Source organism: Lepidothrix coronata, unplaced genomic scaffold, assembly GCF_001604755.1.
Source record: "Lepidothrix coronata isolate B3197 unplaced genomic scaffold, Lepidothrix_coronata-1.0 Scaffold23, whole genome shotgun sequence".
NCBI classification, from domain to species: domain Eukaryota; kingdom Metazoa; phylum Chordata; class Aves; order Passeriformes; family Pipridae; genus Lepidothrix; species Lepidothrix coronata.
This window is the reverse complement of record NW_016690203.1, coordinates 2,261,769-2,282,357: the sequence shown is the minus strand read 5'-3', so window position 1 is coordinate 2,282,357 and position 20,589 is coordinate 2,261,769. Positions and strand designations below refer to the sequence as shown.

General features: G+C 41.8%; 1 protein-coding gene across 5 annotated transcripts in view; it reads right to left on the bottom strand.

The window, feature by feature from the left end:
- TMEM170B (transmembrane protein 170B) overlaps positions 1-20,589 on the bottom strand; it is an 85,305-nt gene that overhangs the window by 50,704 nt on the left and 14,012 nt on the right. For 4 of the 5 annotated variants that reach the window (XR_001873785.1, XR_001873786.1, XM_017808528.1 and 1 more), the window contains one exon: positions 2,343-2,631. Coding sequence is in view for 3 of the 5 variants with exons in the window: in XM_017808528.1 (XP_017664017.1) it covers positions 2,343-2,631 (289 nt within the window). In the remaining 2 variants the exon portion in view is untranslated. Of the gene's footprint in view, positions 1-1,378; positions 1,478-2,342; positions 2,632-20,589 lie in introns of those variants that run through there. The other variant, XM_017808526.1, reaches the window with a different exon arrangement.

Below are 20,589 nucleotides of genomic sequence, written 5' to 3'. Positions count from 1 at the left end.
TTGCCACACTAATCCCTGGACACTTTAATCATCAGACACACATTAAAAAGTTCACAGATCAAATAAATAAAAAAAGCATTCTGAAAGTTAAAAGAACAAAAAAGATAATAAACCCTTAAATGATCATTTTCTGTTTGCTACAGCTTCAACTTCAGCTACACCTCTATTTTCATCATAGTTCTTCCACCTTCAATAGATAAAGAAAAAAGAAGAATAAATCTATCCATCATTACTACAGAGTGCAAAAGAGATGACACAACACTCTTTCACAAATATGAGAATATTTTCATAAATATTTAAAACATAGACCCTTTACTCAAAATTTTCCACTACTCTGTCACCACTTAATATACCCCTATACCAAGCAGAAAGAATTTACTCAGTTACATCTCTGCTATTGATACCAAATCCCTGCTTATTCAGAGCTGGAAGCTTATGCTTTTCTTTACACCTAGACAGAATAAAAAATCAGAAGATACTACTCTCCACTGTATGCCTTGGCTCTCACAGTAGTGCACACACATTTTGTAGCATGAGATTGAGCAGAAAAAAAGCCAGTTCTTGCCAAAGCCAGCTAAATCTCCCCTCTCCTAACAGAAGATGAGGGCCTGACTCTACTTTGGTTCACAGAATTTTTTTTTAACAGGTAAGTCTTTAAGAACCCTTGATGCTTAAGATTATGTTTATTTGTCAGAAAATATCTGCCACCTCATTCACTCCCACAGCCCTCATTTTCCACAGGTATATTCAAGGTGTGTGGAGGTGGGGGAAGTCTCTGATTTCTTCACATTCATTTTTATGAGTTTTTTGGTTGTTTTTTACAGCTTTCTGTCAAATGCCAATGAGCATATATCCACAAGGAAAAAAAAAACCCAACCACCCCCACAAACATACTCTAGACTTCCATACATATTTATAGACTCACACACTTTCTACAAGCCTTCACTCACGCACAGGTACCCATCGATTCACTCGCATGCACACACCCTATATCATTAGCCTTCTTTGATTACATACACGCTCATCTCCTTTACTCATGCAGGCATACCAGACACCGGGCACACTCACCGGTCTTCTCAACACCTAACACACGCAGATTCCTCTCGCTTCTCTGGGCGCACACCAACCCCTCGCCCAAGCAGACACGCACACACACGCTGTATAGCTGCTCACAGAGCACACACGAAGGCACGACACGCAGGGACTCGGGAACACAAACACCAGCCCTCCCCTGATGCAGCACACAGGGAGACCACCGCCACCGCCAGCCCCACGCCCTCCATTGTGCACCAGCCCCGGAGCGGCCACCACGCCGGCGGCGCCGCTCGCCCCCCCCCCGCCCGCCCAACGCACCCTTGCACCCGCACTGCCCCGGTACCCGTCAGGTTGCGGAGGACGGTGCCGTGAGCCCACAGGCTCAGCACTTGCTGCACCGACAGGTTGATCATGGAGTTGTCCCCCGCTTCCACCTTCATGGTGCCGCCGCCGGGCGGGGTCCGGCAGCCGCCGGACCGCGGGGCGGGAGGGATGCAGCGGCGAGGAGCGAGAGGGCGGGGAGGCGGCGAAGGGGTCTCCCCGCCGCGGAGGAGACATCGAGGACGGAGAGGGGAAACGGTGGCCGGGGGGGAGCCGAGCGATCCTGGGGGATGGGGGGAGCCGGCCGCTGGCGCTTCCCCGCCGCTCAGGGGCAGGGCAGGGCGGCTGAGCCCATCGCCCCCACCGCCGCCTCCTCCTCCTCCTCCATCAGCAGCGGCCGCCGTCGCCTCGCCGGCGGCATCGTCACCCTGGTCACCGGCATCACCTGGAGAGAGGGCGGGGCGAGGCGGGGCGAGGCGGGGCGAGGCGGGGCGGGGCGGCTCTCAGGCGGGCGGCTCCATGCAGCAGCGGCAGCGCGGAGGATCCCGGTGCCAGACGCCAACGGCGGCCGGAGGGAAGGGGGAAGGAGCGGAGGAAGCGGGAGCGGGAGTTGAAGCTCGGGAGCGGAGGCAGCGGGAGGGCGGCCCCGCGCAGGCGCGGCGGGAGGGGCCGGGGGGGTGCGCGCTCCTCCCACCAAACGGAGAACCAGGATTCGGAGTCATAATTTGACTGAAGGAGGGCGGGAAAGCCTGGGGCTGTTGTCGACGCTCAAGGAAACTTGCGTTGGCAAGAAGTATGTTAAATAAAATCTATATGCATTCAGATACATATACATAAATCTATATATATATATCGAAAGGGAAAAATAAAATTATAACGCTACCCGGTATTAAAGTTGGTATTAAAGTTTATGCCCTTGCATGTGTTTAAACATCGGAGAAGAGTACAATGAAGGATCTGAATTCTGAAAAAAGAAGTGTTCTCACCTTGCAGCACACAGCATTAGCACACGGAGCTCCAGAGAACCCGCACGAGAGCACCTCCGCGGCTGGCTCGGCGGGATCTGAGGATACAGCCCCACTGGGGCAGAACGGGACAGGACGAAGAAAGCGGTGCACACAGGATGAATGTTGCTCGGGAAGGCCGGAGCTGCCGGAGCTGAGGTGACAGCACGGGTTGCAGCGGAGAAGCTGTCATCCAGATGCAACATCCAGGCAACGCTGCGTAACCTTCCTGCCTGTCCCTTAGAACCTTGGAGCTCCACAGTCAGCGTGGCTGCAAATCAAAGCCATTAAAAGTTAGAAAACGTCAGAAATCATGAGCGAATCTTAATTCTGTAACCATGCTTTAGTCTGTTCCTTTGCTTTATATAATAAGAGAACACAGTCTTTCAGCTGGATGCGGATTCTCTCGAAGCACGAGAGGCACGGTGCTTACCCATGTATGGCCAGTCTTCGCTCTACCCATGTAAAAGCCAGCAATCTTCCCTCCCCTCCATTCTTAAATATGCGTCCCTAGGCCGTATTTAGAGTGCATACTTCTTCGCTGGCCTTTCTTCAGCAGTGCTTGCTGTAGTACTTCATAAACATCATTTTATGTCACCATCCTTGATGAAAGGGGTTGGAGAGGTAACGTAACTAATTTATAGGCGCAATTTATATCTATATAAAATATATATTTATATTTTTATATATAAAATATACAATATCTATATATATTTTATATTTTTTCTATATCTAAATATATATATTTGCAATTTATATGTATCTTGTATAGATGCAATTTATAGATGAAGAGCCACAAGAGATAAATCAACTAATATCCCGCTTGATACTAATGACTGGATTTTTTTTTTTCCAGATAGACTATTGGCAGGATATCTGGTTCAGCAGTGCTCCCAAAGCCCTTTGTTTGCAGCTGACAATGCTTGGCATTTCTGCAAGTAGGTATCAAGCCAGACAATGAGAAACTCACAGGGACCAGCTCCCTAGGGGGCTCTGGGTTTGACTGATTAAGCACGGAATCACTGTGTTGGAGAAAGAACTCAGCTGTCAGGCCAGGACCCTGTTCAACGATCAGGGTCCTCTCTCTCCCTCTTCTTGTAATCCCACCACCTTACAGTTGTATCATTCAGGCCTTACAGAAAATAGTTCCCTTTCTTATGCAGTAGTCATTAATTTTTACGGCAGAATTATTCCATACTTTAAGTCGGGCTCAGTGAGAAAACAGCATATTATTTAGGTTTGAATGTGAAACATACAATGAAATATTTAGAAACAGTTATTATGGTTTATTCTTTTTAACTTCAGCATGCTGAACTTTGAGAAAACAAACATTTTTAAATGTCCTTAAAAAAATCCCCAACCCTAAGTTTGTTTGTATTGTAGACCAATGACCCAAGAACAAGCATATTCCGCAGGACACTGTGGTGTAGTCAAACTTACAGATAAAAGGAAAACTAACATTTGGTGACCATTTTAGTTCATAAGTCCTGTGGTAACCTATTGAGAGATGTCAGCAAGACAATTTGATAGGCCAGAGGCATGTATGGAAACATGCATATATCTGTATATAATGTTGCATTGGTGCCTGGTGCATATTGATGATTTTTTTTATTCCGTACAAGGAAGAATGCATTGGAAATACTGGCTTTGAATCACTTGTGTCCAGAACTTTCTAAAACACCTTTCACAACGTTTTACCATCGAGGTACAGAAAACTCATTCACTTAGAGGTCAAGTGAGTAATGCTGTAGCCTGCAGACTCTTGCAATATTTGCTGGGGAGCATCCTTCAAGGTTGTGCAGATGCTCTCTCCCTAGAGACAGAGACTTTGGAAATCTCTTGAGCCTCCCCCAGGGAGGGCTGATCATTCTGCAGCAGTGCAGAGGCTGCAGGAACACAGAGCTTCCAAAGTCCTAGGATCGCAAGAGAGATCCACCAAAACTGCAAGGCAGCTTCCACTGAAACTCCACCTAAGAGGCTAAAAAGGGTTGTCAAACCTCAGTCATACAACGTTTAAATTAATTGAACATTTTCTGATCAAACACCACCAACACACTTGGACAAGCTCTGTTGACAGTGTAGAAGTGATAAACGGGCAGAGACTCATCTTACAGGGGGCATAATTCATCTCATTTATTCAACTTAGTCCTCATTCCATCATCTAGTGGGTGAGCTGAATACAGATTTGAATACACATTTGTCATGTGAAAACAAGGCTAATTGTATCATTGAGGAAGATATTGTTAAAGGATTGACTTTAAAAAAAAAAAGAGTGGTACATGGCAGTGACATTTCGCAGTAGCTCAATACTGGGAGGAAATCATGCTGGAGGAATAGAGTGCCTTTAATGAAGCAGCAGAAAGAACAGAAATTAAATCCTCCAAACTGTAGCTTCATACGAGCAGGGAACTGAAGCCAACTCTTTGTTCTCAGCAAAGACCTCTCACTTGGGAGGTGTTGCCACAGAAGTCCTGAGCTTATTAGCTCTCTGCAGGGATTATTATGAGCTCTGTAGGCAGCACTGTACAGAGCAACAGCAATGATGTCAAGGGATCCCCAGCAAGGCTAAGGTTGCTGCTGAAACTGCGAACTACAGGGGGAGTAAAATAAGGATGCTTGAGCAAGGCAAGCAAAGGCAGTGAGGGCTGGAAAGATCTCAGGGAGGAGAAATCACAAGAGGCAGCACTGCCCTGGTGATTAAAGCAGGGGAAATAAGACAGAAAAAAAAAATAAAGGAAAAAAAAGAATATGATCCTAGTATTTCATCAGATAAGGTAGTCCCTTAAATATTAAAGGTTACAAAAAGAGAAGTAGCTCTTTTGTAAGGGCCTGGTGAGACCACTTCATACCCCTGTGATACCTTGAAGTGGGGGAGGACAGGCATAGCAGAGAATGTGGGGACACATCAGGGAGGGCGGCTGTGTCAGAGAGGGCTTGGAGGGCTTACTGGTAGGGTGGCAGAGGGAGGACTGGCAGGCTGGGGGTATGACCAGCTCTGATAACACTCCACTCCACAGAATAGGGATTAAGAGAGGACTTGTAACTGCAGGGAAAACAGGGGAGAGGGGAAACAGCCCCACAAATAAACTTTCACCATTTGTGTACAGACAAACCCCATGTTTCCACTTCTGTGTGGTATTTCAGGAGCAGCCCACACAATTCACATGGTCTGCCTGACAGCCAGCCCTGAGCTATCACTAGCAGCTTAGAGATTCCAGGCAGCCTTTACATGTACGAACCTGCTGGTGAAAGGGTCCACAAGGAACACCTGAAAATTTACACACGGACTGATCTTTATCCCAGATGAGCTCGCTTTCCTTCCAGTGTAACTCCTCCTCCCCTTTTCCCTCACAGCAGCTGCAAAGCAGTGCAAGGAGCCAGCTGTAAACCTTGACTTCGGTCAAAGGAAATTAGTTTTACAGGTGGAAAAGTAGGGTCAGTTTAGTTTCTCTGCACTGCGAAAGATTAGAATATGTCTACATAAGCTGCTATTAACTTCAGGTATTGCTTTCAGAAGCTGAAGAAATAATGATAAATTTCATTGGAGAGTCCTTGGCTGAATTATTTTCCACTTGGAAATGTAATGCTGTTCAAAATGAAATGATTTCTTAAGTCTTTTCAGAGAAACAGACAACACTGAGTATGCTCCATTGTCATGTTCTGAAACAAATATTTAATTTTTGCATAATGAATATAGCCTTTTTGTCATAGTAAAATGTCCAAATAACAACATCTTTTGGTCCCTTGAAGAAAAGAATTCCCACTCAAGTTTTTCTAACCAGCACTGGCAATGTGGATTGACTGACACTGCAATTAAAGATCTATTTTAACTGAATGGGTAACTCCAGCACTGCTCATATATACAGATATTTTTTCCCCCAGTTCAAAAGGTTTTTCTTGGCCTTTGATTCAAGTCAGTGACGAGACATTACAAATGCAGATAGTAAATCAATACCTCAGACATTAGCAATAGATTCTGCATACTTGCCCCTCTTCTAGACCATGAATTTACACACACAAGTTACTACTCAATCAGAAGAACTGGCAGTCACAGCTAGTTGTGGTTTGAGAAGTGGGTCATTCAGAGATCCTTGGCCTCATAATCTCAGCTCTTAAAAGGCTGAAATGTGATCTCAGCCCCTAACCTCAGTGATGGATGAAGATGCCATGACAGCAATGTAGGAGAGGAAGGAAGGAAGTAAGGTGATACTACGGGATAAATATCCCAACTCTCCCCAGCATGAAAGCAGCCTCACAGGTTGATCTAAGTCACCAAAAATCATCTGGAGAGGGCTTCCAGGGCAGCAGAGGGAGGCAGAGGTGCACGGGAGACTTTTCCCAAGTACCGGTAGATGGAGCGCTGTGGTACCGAAGATATCCTCTGCTCAGCCGGCTGCACCCTGCCAACAGGACTTCTGCACCACGGATACTACCTCCGGAGCGCTGCCAGAGCTTTACTGGCAGTGTTATTGCAACAAAATACCTGTGGATACTTGGAATCCGCAGTTAGAATATCTTTTTTTAATTATTTTTTTTAAATTTAATTAAAGCTGGGGTGGGGGGGGAAGCGTCTGCTTAGTCTGCTTAGAGAATATTTCTCTGCAAAAGACATTGACCTTTAGCCAACAGTTTGCATGTATTAAAATACCTGAAAGATTGCACTAATCATGAAATAGAAAAGTCCCACTGGCTACTCACATATTTGTTTTAAACAAATACCATAAAACAATACCATTATTCAGAAAAAATAAAGCTCTCTTCTACTCTCTTTGCACATCCTCACAAACACATGCATGTATACACACACATGCGCATTCAGACACGTGCAGCAGTTTTAAGTAAGTACTGCTGTTAATAGCAATTATGCTATTACTTATAAAAAGATTTTTATTTTTTTACTCTTTGTGAACTCCTTTAAAGGAATCTTTTCTCATGAATAAGAATGTTATTAGTGTTCACAGGAAGTCTAAATTATCATTTGTGTTTCACCACATAAGTTGACTGAAAGCAGGCAATTACTTGTTAAAATTGTCATTAGGAAACACTGGGAATAGTCTAACAGGATTGACCATTTTCAAGACATGGATTAAACTAGTTTCACTGTTCCCTTGGCAGTTTATAAAGTAAAAGTGGGGAACAACCTTTGCTCCTTGTTCTCTTCAGCGTCACGTTCAAAAAGGTTGTTTGGCTAAAATGCAAAAAATTTGCTTCCTGCAAGACTTATTTCTTTCAGCCTAGTCCTCTCTCCCCCAATTATTTTTTAAATAACATACCAGAATCTCACAATCCATGTCAACAACTTGATGCATGATAGCCACATCAGGTTTCTCGTATGCTTAGGTCATTAGCTAGCAAGGACATTGTCAAGCTATTAGTTTTGAAGTATCCTATTTTTAGATTGTCTGGGAATTGCTGGAAGTTTGCTAGAGAAATCTGTTCCTTTATTAAACTAATTTTTATTTAACCCTCACATGTGCATGTCACAGTCCAGACAGTATACAGGCATTTATACATAGTTTCTTCACACAACCGTAAACAATGGGATATCTGATTTGCAATACATTTGCATTTCTTTTCTCATTCAGAATTCAAGAAAACTCAGCTTCAAAATATCTGAGTTTTGTTGAAATATCTGTAACTTCAACCTTCACAGTTAAAGGGATATCTGCACATGTGTATCTATGATCTGTGGTACCCTTACACTGAGCTCCACCTTTCGTTTCCCTCTCAATCAATGCATTCTTGAGCAGACAGGAGGTGTCACATCAGCATCACAAAGCAGGACATTTCCTCAAAAATTCTAGTTTCCCCCCATGGCAGCTGTGCTACACAATGTGCTTTGCAATACCACAAACCTGCAAACCCACAAGCACCTCGGTTCCTAAGCAGGTCCTCCCACTGCTGACCCAGCATCCATTAAAGTCACCTGGAAATACCTGATTGATTTCAGTGGACTTCACGTTCAGTTCTGAATGGCAGAACTATCTGATCTTATCATATTTTCTTTTAATCTGAAAACTATGATTATGTTTAGTAGAACTGTTCAGGTATTTCTAGAGATTCAATTGCCTTAGGGAAGGAACAGTTCCATTCCGCGAGTAAGGGCCACTAGTATGTATTTTTGTTCCTCTATAGTATAGGCCAATTTTATCTAATCTTACCCATTTTTTGATTATTATAACATGTTTGCAGCACTGATTTATTTAACCTAATTGGCCATTTTATCCATATAGCCTACTTCAGATAATATCTTTGAGGGCATCTCTTCTCATTTTGTAAAAAAGTGATGACAACCTGTGTTGTCATCATTAGTTTATGTCCACTGGTTCCTTGACCCCTACCATTTCATGGACAATTCCATGACAGTCAAAAATCTGACTCCTGATTTTAATTTACTGGTTAATTTGAAATTTTTGGCAGCACCACAAGCATACATGAATTCAGACCATTGTGAGATTCCCATTTGAATTCCTGGAATTGTCAAACTATTTTACCAAGTCTTTGAATTCCTGTCATCCTCTTTACATTTTCCTCTCCTAGTTCATAGTTCAAGTTGATCATATAAATATGCCACAGAACTATGCTTTCTAAAAGTATCTACCTCTGCAGTGTGGAGCAAAAGGAATCAAGGTAGACAAAAAGAGAAAAAAAAAGTCAGTTCATCCCTACAGCAAGGGGATTCCCCTGTTGTGAGGAAAAGAAAACTAAAGTCACACGGAACTGCAGGTAGTTTTAACAGCTTGGAATCAGCCTTTGATACTTCATAAAATTCTGCATGTATGATGCAACATGACACCAAAGTTTTTCTTCTGAGTGCTTGTTTGTATTGCCTTCAATATTGTCTGACTCTTCAGTAACACTACTTCTAAAGAAAGGAAAGAATCAGCAGCATCACCAAGGTGCACGACCAAGAATCAGGAGACATGGCATCTCTTTCTAGACTAACCTCATGTTGACAGGTGAATCACATGGCCAGATTTACATCAGGCAGTATCATGCTCTGTGAATAGCCCTCTTGTTGCCAGTGGATCCTAGGGTTTGGGTAGTGGTCAAAACACAAAGAAGTCTCCTAATTCTATCTGCAACCCCTTTGGTTTTTGGTTTCTCCAGCTGGAAAAGTGAGATAACCTTACTTGCAAGATTTAGTTCATGGACAGTTTAAAATGCACTGAAAGATTCAGACACACAGAAATCAGGAGTATAAAGTATTGCCAGAGATAATTACTTTCAAAGTGGCTTTGTTGTTGTTCTGGCTACTTGCCCACAGTGCTTTGCATGCAATTTAATAGGTAGGAGAAATATTTAATTTAATAAATTTGTAAACTCTAAGGGGAAAAAAAGAAGAGAAAAAGAATGGTGAAGTACTTGACTCAGCCAGTATTTAACACCCTTCCAGAGGCACTCTTCTAGTTCCTTTCAGTTGGGCTGTCATGATACTCAATGGTCTTAAGAACGGGGAAAAACAGTCAGGTGAGGATGGGAAGTGTGCTTTCTCATCAAAGGATGAACTTAGTCACTATGTCTTGGCTCCACTGTCCTCTTTCATCTACTGTAAGAAATCTCCTTCTTTCAGGAGGGGAAAATTTTGCCTTTTGGCACATAACTGATAGAGACTTGAATTGAGAGGGTCACAGTGCAACACCCTCTTGCCACCCTGGGTCTGGAAGCAGCATTGCATGGGGCTGTGCCCAACAGGAGGAGCTCTGCCTTCTGCATTTCATTTTCCTTCACTGCAATTTCAAGGATTAGTTCAGGCTGGACTGCATGAAAGTAATGTGCATCTGCTTGCATAGAAATGCCTTAGGTCAGGCAGGTTTTGCAAACAAATGTACTCAATACAGGCCAGGCTCCCTGTCCAAAGCCCTAATTAGAGGTGTAGATCACAATTGGTGTAAGGATGCCTAAGGCTGCAGTGACCCTGAAAATGATCATCCTCCCACTCTTCCCTCAGTTCCTACCCCAAGACAGCACTGACAAAGCTATGCAGAGATTATTCCGAGACTAGAATAACAAACTGAGTGGTCTGAAAACAAATACACCCGTAGGAAAGTGAGCAAATGAGTTGTTAAGGTGGCATTCTTAAAACATTTTTAGATGGAACTGTACATAAGTATGTCCTAAGTCCTTGCTTTATGTGGAAATAGTGGAAGAAAAAGAAGATAAAACAAACTTACTACTGCTAGGAAAGGCAGATCTGACACACATTGTCACTGAACGTAATGTTAATACTCCTGATATACAATATTAACTTTTGACTGCACCAGCTGCTATGAACCCACTCTAAAATTCAAGTCCTAATAAAATATAAAGATCTTCTCACAAACATTTTCCTCACCTTATGCTGGCTTGGTAAGGATCAGAATCAGTACAGTAGAATTTGTGCATGCAGGTAGCAGTCATCATAGAAAAAATAGCATAAGATGAATGCATAAGGTGAACAAACTGCCTGAAGGCATCAGAATTGAAATATGTTTTCTTGTAATATGCACTGAATAATGAACCCACTTTTAAACAATCAATGACTCAAGGAAAACAATCCACAAAATTAGAAAAAGTCTTACAAAAGGGAAAGGGTCACTGCTAATTTAGAAGTTGTTTTCTACAGATATTTTTCCTGTCCCTAATCTGACATCAGGAAAAAATTTGACTGGTTTCAGGTAGACACTAGCTGTCTTATTATCCTGTCCTTAGATAATCTTTGAGAGCTGAGAGAGCAGGAAACAATGTATACAAATACAGCACACTTGAAAAATATTAACTAAAGCTGGGAATAAACTATTCTCTAATGGAGGTTTCAGACCTGATTAACAAAGAGAAAAAACTGAAGCAGATACTTTCCAAGGGAAATGTATACAACAGAACTATTCCAGGCTTTTATGACTTGATCTTTAAGACTGGCCAAGAAAAGATTTAATTTTGTTTACTTAAACAGCTTACAAAAGAAAAATGTCTCACTGTTCTACTCCTTTTTCAGACAGATTCCAGAGCAGAGGATTAGTTAACGGTGTGGTCTTACAGTGTGTACACATGTACTACCTCACATCTGAAAGAGGAACTTGGTCAGTTTGCAAAATGAGGAGAAATGCATGTTGGTCCAAGTTCTCTGTTTCTGTCAGCCTCTCTGGGTAAAGCAGCACAGTGGGTGAGGATGTAAGGGAAAAGGTTTTAAGCATTGGTTTCCACTTCTCACTGCAAAAAAAAAAATTACCCTTTCTGCTTCTACTCGTTCATGTAGGAGCAAACAAATACAGCTTCTGTAAAAACCATGACAGTACTGTAAGTACTAATAGCATCAGTATTACAAATGCATTAGTAACTAAATCCTCCTAACTGGGGGCTGAACCCCTGAGACAGCATGAACCCTGGCACACAGCCTTCCAGACAGACTGTCTGTCTGGGGAGGAAGTTGGAGTGAGTGGCTGCAACCTTCTTGCAGCCAGAGCTACCAAAGGAGACCAGCGCTGCTCAGAATCCCAATGGTGCAAGCTGAGGAGAGCTGTGCCATCAGGGTGCAATGAGTCAACACTGTCTACCAGCAGCTACTTCTGCCAGAGTTCTTCTGGAGGGCTGCCCAAGACTCATAGCTGCCCTCCCTTCACCCACCCTCCTTTCCAGTCTGCATGGCACTGTACTGGACACTTGGCCACTGCAAGGCTTGCTCAGGGTAAGGTGCACACTTAAGGTTGCTGCTTGCCTTCCTTTTGGATGGAATCCTCCCTGCAATTCCTCTCTCACCTTCAGCTCTTCTGCTTCACATGTTCAGAGGCATCCCACTCTGTCCAGCTTCATCTAAAAGCGTGCAGAGGATCTTAGAGCCTAGAGCAAAAACATCTTTCAGTTGAAAATTCCCAGTCTTTTCCTAAAGCTTTATAGTGGAAGGTGCTTTGCTCATTGTGTCTTTTTGGCTGTATTATTCTTATTTTGACCAATGCAAGTACAATCTGCTTTTTATGCCAGGGGCTTGCTGATTATATTAAATTTTGATTTTGCAGTTTTGAAAGGATTTTTAAGAAAAAATCATCCTATATGAAGAGATCACTGAGGTCACTTAGTCTGTTCAGCCTGAAGGAGACTGAGGGGAGACCTCATCACAGTCTGCAACTTCCTTTCGAGGGGAGGAAGAGGGAGAGGCACTGATCTCTTCTCTGTGGTCACCAATGACAGGACCTGAGAGAATGGCCTGAAGTTGTGTCAGGGAAGGTTTAGGCTGCGTATTAGAAAAAGGTTCTTCACCCAGAGGATACTGGAACAGGCTCCCCAGAGAAGTGGTCACAGCACCAAGACTGACAGTGTTCAAGAAGTGTTAGAATGATACTCTCAGGCCCATGGTGTGACTCTTGGGGATGGTCCTGTGCAGGGTTAAGAGCTGGACTCGATGATCCTTGTGGCTCCTCTCCAACTCAGCATATTCTGTGATTCTGTGAAAATTAGAACAGGACTCATTTCCAGACTGAGCCAAGATCTCATTGGTGAATGGTGAATAAGCAAGACCAGATGCCTCACAGTGGCGAATTGCACCTAATTCCCTTTTGTAACATGCCACAATGTGGCAAAAGCTAATTATATTCAGACTCGGTAAGAATAAAATGTTGGATAGGTCATAAAAGACCCAAAAAAGAGAGACAGGTAAAGGTAAACAAGCAGACCCTCAGCTGGTGTGCATTTTGTTATGTTTCATCTTTCACTACAGACCTTACAGTTTCTACAAGGTCTTGGGAGATGTTTTGTAGCCTCTGGTGCATGAGATGAACTTGGTTTGGTCAGGCTGTTGCAGGGATGTGATTTAGCAGAGCAGATAATCCTTTCAGTTCTACTCCTCCATGAGGGTCTTTTTACTAACCATGACATTATGGTGATGGTTTGCAATGTCACTGTTACCTCTGATCACTCTGATCTTCACAGGCTGAACCATAAATACAAATAAGAATCCAAAAGAAATGTCGAATATGTGTAGTGGAAGGCCAGACTCTGGCACCCAAATTACTTTACTCTTTTACAGGTTCCAGTATTGACAGTGATGTCATTTGTGAAATACAAAATTGTCCAACAGAGATTCCCCTGCCAAGGCATTAAATAGGAGATACTGACCCTCAGTGCTTAAACATGTTTCAATGCAAACTTTTAATTCTAGGATGCTAATTGGAAAAGACCAACAACAAGAAAACCTAACATAATGTCATGGTCTGTTGTACAACCACCTGAGCAAATAAGTTACAGTAGCTGTGCTTGTTTTCTGCAGAACACGGCTAGATTTGATCTTTTCTTTCAGGTAGATGGTACTAAAATTTTACATAAAAGTGTCAGCAGCTTTAAATGTAGCCAGGTAAGAAATACAAAGAGATCAGCTTCAGGGAGGCATATTTGGAGAGTGTAGTCATATTCAGACTCAGTTTTTACCAGGTGCTGCAATGAAGCATGATAATATAAACTGAAGGGATGAAATTCCACACCAGAATGAATAGTCCAAAAACACACTGCTCTGATAGTGTTCCAAATAAGTCAAAGCTTAGACGGTCTGTAAGTATTGCCTAGGCTTTAGTCAGCTTATCCACATAAGGCTGAAATGTCATTCTTCATGAAAATAGAAACAACAATCAAAAAGTACATTTCTGAAATGACTCCATTTACCATACTGCTTCCCATTGCAGAGCCTACTGGGTTTTACATCAACCAGGCTTTGTTTCAATAAGCTCAGCATCATGGAGATTTCGGTAGCAAGTTAAAAAGTTACCTTTGAGATAACACTAGATGTGCATCAAGTATAAACAGTGAGCTCTCTGAACAATTAACATTACAATTATTATCACTAATACATTGTCCATAGTCCAAAACATGTCTTCATGTTACTCACACAATAATACTAGAAGCCTAGAGAAAGTCTGTTAGTGACTATAACCTCCTATTTTCAATGTTTTGATGCCAATCTCCTGAACTTACACTGATTTCCCTTCTGTTTCTTATAGTATATCACTGGGCACAACCATTTGCTCCCTTTAGTCCTAACCTCCATATCATTCAGCTGCAACTCATTTTGACTCCTCTGCTGACTCAACCAAAGACTGAACTGGAAGAAAAGGTCAAATTTCAAGGCATGCTATATATAGAGAGAGATGAATAGATAGATAGATAGATAGATAGATAGATAGATAGATATAGATATGTATCTATCTTTGAGCTGAGGGAGTAGAACAAGTCCAGAAACACACATGCATTCTTTATTATTACTAGTCAGAAAGAAGAGATCCTCCATATACCATTGTAGACTTTGGCTGAAAGAAAATTTTATTTTGCTTTTTGATTTGGTTAGTAAAGACAACAAGGGTATTGAGCTCATGGGAATCTCTTCTACTAGAGTAAACAAACACTGATAGAAATGCGAGTAATTCAGCATTGGCTTTGTGGCCAGAATAGCAAATGACATTGGAGAATTAATGTTTCATTGCCCAAGAGCCCACCTATAAATGCAGCTGGAATTAACAACTGCATGCTGGGATGCCTAGCAGTAGTGATGAGGGAGATGTAATATGCATTTAGTGCTGTTTGGTTTTCAAAGCAGTATTTTAGCTGGGAATGTTACTCACATTATAAGTTCCTTGGGAGCCAGCAGTTGAATCTGATTTCACAGACAAGCAACATGAGAGCCTAGAAACATTTGATCTACCGGATATTGCTGGCACTGCTTACTGCTGCCTTCTAAGAACACAGACTTCTGTCACGTACTTTCCTTAGGGCACAAATCGCTTTCTGCCTTGCTCAGGAGGAGACAGTTACTGTAATGAAAATGCAAGTATACCTTATATTATCCAAGAGACATCAAAGACTTCATATATCCTTTGACAGTTATGTAAGATATGATCTGCAGTGCTCCCCACTCCCAATTTATACTTCAGAACAATTAGAATATTTATTAGCAAACAGGTGTTGATTAATAAACACATTAACTGCGGCAAGGGCATTGAAGCTGCAAAAGACTAGTCTGCACAGAAACTAGGAATTGAGGACAGTCAGGCAGGTTTTCTTCCTGCAGGGCAATCAAATTTTGCTGAATATTTACATGTCTAAATTTCCTTTCACATCTGCAGCTTCTATCTCTTGAAAAACGGAAAGAGAACTGACAAACATGATTCATGGAGATATTATTGGGAAGGCAGGAAGCAGAGACATTAAATATCCCAATCTGCTATTTTTCACTTCTGAAAATGTGGTAAGAAGGATCAGAATAATGTTCTTTGAAGTAAAGTGATCTTTCAAAAATTAATAACCCATCTGTAAGCAGAAATCAGAGGTCCATGCCCTCCTAATGGCTTCTACTCCAAGTTCACTTTCTTTGAATGGCCTATCTGCAATATCAGCTACTGGTTTTGTGTGTCTATATCCAGAAAAACCAGTCAAGTTCTTCAATATATCATCTGCTGCTGCACACAGGGGTGGTCAGTGGCCTTCCACATGCTCTGGCAGGGGAAAATATTCAGCATGCAGCACCACAGATGGTTGCACTGATGGCTGGCATGTGGCAGCACAGTCACAGGAGCTAGAGGTCAGTAGTCTCCTTAGATGAGACTTGCTAATACAGTAAATTTTTGTTTAGGTTCAAGGAAAGACTCCATGTTCAGATGTCTAGACTCTTTTCTTTAGACCTCCTCTTCCTTTCCCCTTATCCTCTCATATGCTGCCTAGCAGAAAAATAAAAAAGTTTTAGAATTACTTCATTAACTGTTTTCTTAACCAGCATTTCAGTTATGCTCTGTGCTGTACCAGCATAATTGCTGGGTTTCGAGGAGGTTATTGGGCATATCAGCATGTTTCTTCTACACTATAATTGTCGCAGATCATCATACTCCTGGCAAAAAGTTTGAATTATTTGTGCACTGCTTTAATCCAGCTGAATTCAAAGGAGGCTGACAGAGCAAAGAGGACTCCGTTACATGTTCATGAGAAGAAGTAGTTTATTGGCTTGTATTCACACACACCCCCTTTTTGACTAAGTCACTGTTAAAATATGAACGAGATGCATGTTGACACACTTACACCAGACACAGGAGACCTTGCTTCTGTCATATATATCTTTGTTCCAAGCACTGCCTTGCTATGTGCTCATTGTCAATTAATGCCTGAACTGCATTGGAGCTACTTTGAAAACAAGATTTAAGGTGAGTGGTGCAACTTATGGTGTCTGGTCCAGAGGAGGAATCTAAGGAAGCACATCTGAAATATCCAGCCAAAAAATAAGCTTATGTGAGGATAAAGCAAAAGAGCATCAAATGACTGTTTTTAGTTTTCCTAGTCTTTGCTTCTGATAGATGAATGTTTATAGCTGCAGTTTTCAACTATGTTTTAGGTCGATGCAAGACCTAACCTAAGGAATAGCTAAAAGACATAAATCATATTTAAAGCTACATCACACTTCCTTAGTCTAGGCCATCAGCACCTGCCACATTTTATAATAAAAGAGGCAAAAGAACCTAACTAAGCTAGCCATAAACCATGGGTGGAGGTGAAAGGGAGGGTCTGTTAAATAGAGGTGAGAGGGAGGGAGTGTTAAACCAGCCTACATCTGTGATTTCCATCATGGGCAACGTCACTCAACATGTACAGGGAAAAGAAAGCAGGAATGTAACCAGGCCACCATGAAATCTGAAGAACTTCAGAATGCAGCAGGCTGGCCGAGAAAAGTCGTCTCCTCTGTCCTTACTCCCTGTTTTTACTCCTGCCATCAAACTGTAAATGTGCATCCAAAAGCATTCACATAGAGGAGATTAGTGAAAGAAATGGGGCTAGCAGAAAGCAATGCAAACAAATACAAAGCACATTTGATGGTGGAGGTGGCACATCACACATATTCTTCTCGGGATGGGGAAAAATGAAGATCCTAACCCTCTCTCAGGCATTTACTTTCAAATTGTCCTTTGCACTCACTGATTTTCTTACAAATCCTGTGCAGATTGTTTGGCTGACAAATGCTAATCTGGAAAAGCATTAGCTCTCACCTTTCTTATAGCAGCCTAAAGTCCTTTCTGCTGCCTTATCCTTAGCTCCTTAATCAGTTATCATTCTTACCATCCCAAGACTGTTACTGATGTCAAGTAACCCCAAGTTCACGGCTATAACTTTGCTATTCTATTACTTTTTTTTTAGTAGTTTGTTGTATGGACTCCATTGTAACATTGTGTTCTTTCAAATTAGCCATGCTGGAGAATTCTAATCAGAGAAGTGAGTGTATTCTCCATTATATTTCCAGACTGCAAAGACCAAGTAAGAGAATGATGCATGGCACAATGGACTCTCATCAAGGGTTAGAGAAAGATGCCAAATGAAGACTACAGAGAAGTGAAAGACTAGTTTTGGTTTGCAGATGTCAGTGCATTACCCAAGATCTTCTCTTGCATTCTTTAAGCAGTAAGGTTTGTGGGGGTTTATGCTGGTTTTGAGAAAATGGAAAAGGAAATTTTTTTTTTAATTACCTGCTGACTGTGAGGGGTTTCAATCCAGCTAGAAGGTTTTGTTCAAGAATTAGCTGTTGCATGTGAGGCTGTGCATGTAGGCGTAACAGTCTGCACCAACAGAACCCAACTCTGCTGGGAGCGTGAGTTCAGAAGATTATAGCTTTGAAGTGCAAAGCCTCAACCAAGGCCACTTCTGCAAATGTAACCCCTGATTTAAGAAATGGCAGTAAACATTCTTCCCCCCTTTATAGGTAGCAACTTTTATTATACAGTGTACTATTTAACATCTTCTTGATCAAACTGTCTCTGAATTTTGTAACTGTTACTGCCTTGGAATTACATAATACATGCTGATATTGGGTAACACTGTAATCCACCTTCCCCCAATTTTTTAAGTAACCAGAAATATATAAGAAAGCTTATAGATTTTTTAAGATATGTGCCAACATAGCAAAGAAATTATCCAGCTTTTCAGGAAGTCTGCTTTGTACGGCAGTGTTTCAACTCCTTTTGACATTCTTAGTAATTTACTATATTCCTACTACTGCTACTTTTCTGTCTGTTTCCTCCACCTCCAGATCCAATTGCTGAAATCAAAGCATTATGTCAGAACCACAGTAGGCATCCCCCTTCCCTAACTCCCCTCAGGGCAGAGTGTAAAGACCTTGCACACCAAAATGTGCTGGAACCAGTCAGATTCAACAAGTAAAACTTTTTCTTGGAGGCACAACATTTTCATGGTGAAGGATCTCCATTTTAACTTAGTGAGACTACAGTGGAGAAAACTTCCATGGCAGGATTTTCCTGAGGCTTCCTTTCCTTAAGGGAGGAAAAAGCCAATTCAGTTAAAAAAAAAATATATATATATATATAAAAATATAAAAAATACAAATATTTTACCAGAGCAGTTCATAGAACATGAATATCAAAAGCTTTGTTATTTCATGATTCAGGTTTATCCCACACTGGACCAGAGATAAAACCTCCATGAAGCGTGCAGGAATTTCTACGGCAGGCTTAGGTGTCTTCTGCAGCATCTAATGCTGGATACACAGAAACACTGTCAGAAGAACAAGAATTAAGAAATCAGTGTCTTAGGAAACACAGTAACAAGAATAATTACCCTGCTGATATTATTGAATTTGTACAATATAAGCATTCCCTAACCACTGGGAGCCATCCAAAATTGCTTTGCAAAAGAAAGTTTCATCAACCTTTACCCACATTTTCCCCATACTTACAAAAGCTCTGTCAGTTGCAGTAGCTTGTGAATTTTTTTGGAAGTAAAACCAGAGGCTGTCCCTTTTAAGGCACTCTACCAGTAGCCTTAGGGCAATCATCAAACATTGTCTCTCCAGGAGGAAAGAGTCCAGTGTTGGGTAGCTCTAACCGAACACCAATAGCAAAAAAAGGGTCAAATCCAAGCATTGCTGTGGGAAAAAAGCACAGAGCATGGTCCTGTTTCCCAGTCAAGGCAATTGTTTGCCACCCTAAAGAACACTATCTCACCCCCTATAACGTGGCATAATCTGACACAAGACCGCATGCCCCCTCCTCACAGAAAGTAGCACTACAGTGTCAGAATTGTAACTGGCTCCCCTTACAAAGTCATCCTCTGTTCTGCTGAGAGGGACTGATGCAAGTGAATTGATCTGGAAAGTGTCCTACTTACTTTGAAAGCAAGGGAGAGGATTTCTGTAAATTATGATGGTTTTTTACTTCAGTCCAGTCTTGACTTACAAGTCATTAAAAATTACCTTGATTTGAAGCAGGAATTTTTCCAATGTTTTTTATTTCCTCCCTCAAAAGCCTCTTCTGTTCCTTCAGGCTTACACATAGCCTCAGAGGGCCTTCTGTTTCCAGTAGGGTTCATATTGGCCGAGCACATGAAAAGCAGCCTTGATGGTGGGTGGCTTTCTGCTGTGAAGTGTGACACCGACCTCCGCCTTTCCCTGACACTCACACCTGCTCCATATAATTCACATCATGCTCTTAAAAATGAGTTCAGAAAACCCTTTGATACAAGTTCATCAAGGTCTTACTCAGCCAGAGGGATACATATGATTTACCCACAATGAACCTGCCAAGAGGCCAGTCTGCTTAGTACAATAGGCTGCAGTTTTGCACCAGTGGGTTTCAGCTGAGAACCAAACAGGTGTAACAAATTGGGCACAGTGTGCCCACCACATCAAACACAGACAACTCCTGAATAATAAACAGGTCATGGGAACCTTATAAAGTTCTTTTTTTGCGTCTTAATGAATGCAAGAGATACATATTCACAGCATGTGGTTGCATTTTGGCCAAAAACAAACACAAAACAAAATAAAAAACCTAAACAAACAAAACAAAAAAATCCCACAACAACAACAAAACAACAACAAACACAAAAAGAAGAGAGACAGGCTCTGAACTGATCCTTCTTCCAATAAACTCAGTGGGAGTTTTGCTGTGTGCATCAAAACAGTTTGGTCCCTACTTTCACAGATGAGTTTCCTTTCTCCCACATCGCCTGCTCAAAATATCAGTAGAAAGGGGAAAGAAGATTTGCCAAAATGAAAAGAGAGAAAGAAGGTATTAAATCTTCCCAGGAGTCATTTCACCAACCTAATATCAATTTACAACTAATACTGAAGCAGAAAGACAGGAATCTGATTCATATGCTCTGTGAACACAAAATAGGCCAAGTACATAGATATTTAAAGATTCCTAAAGTCCCAGCTGAAACTGATGCCAGTAATAATTTGAAAAAGGATAAATTTTACTGGCATCAGTTTCAGCTGGGA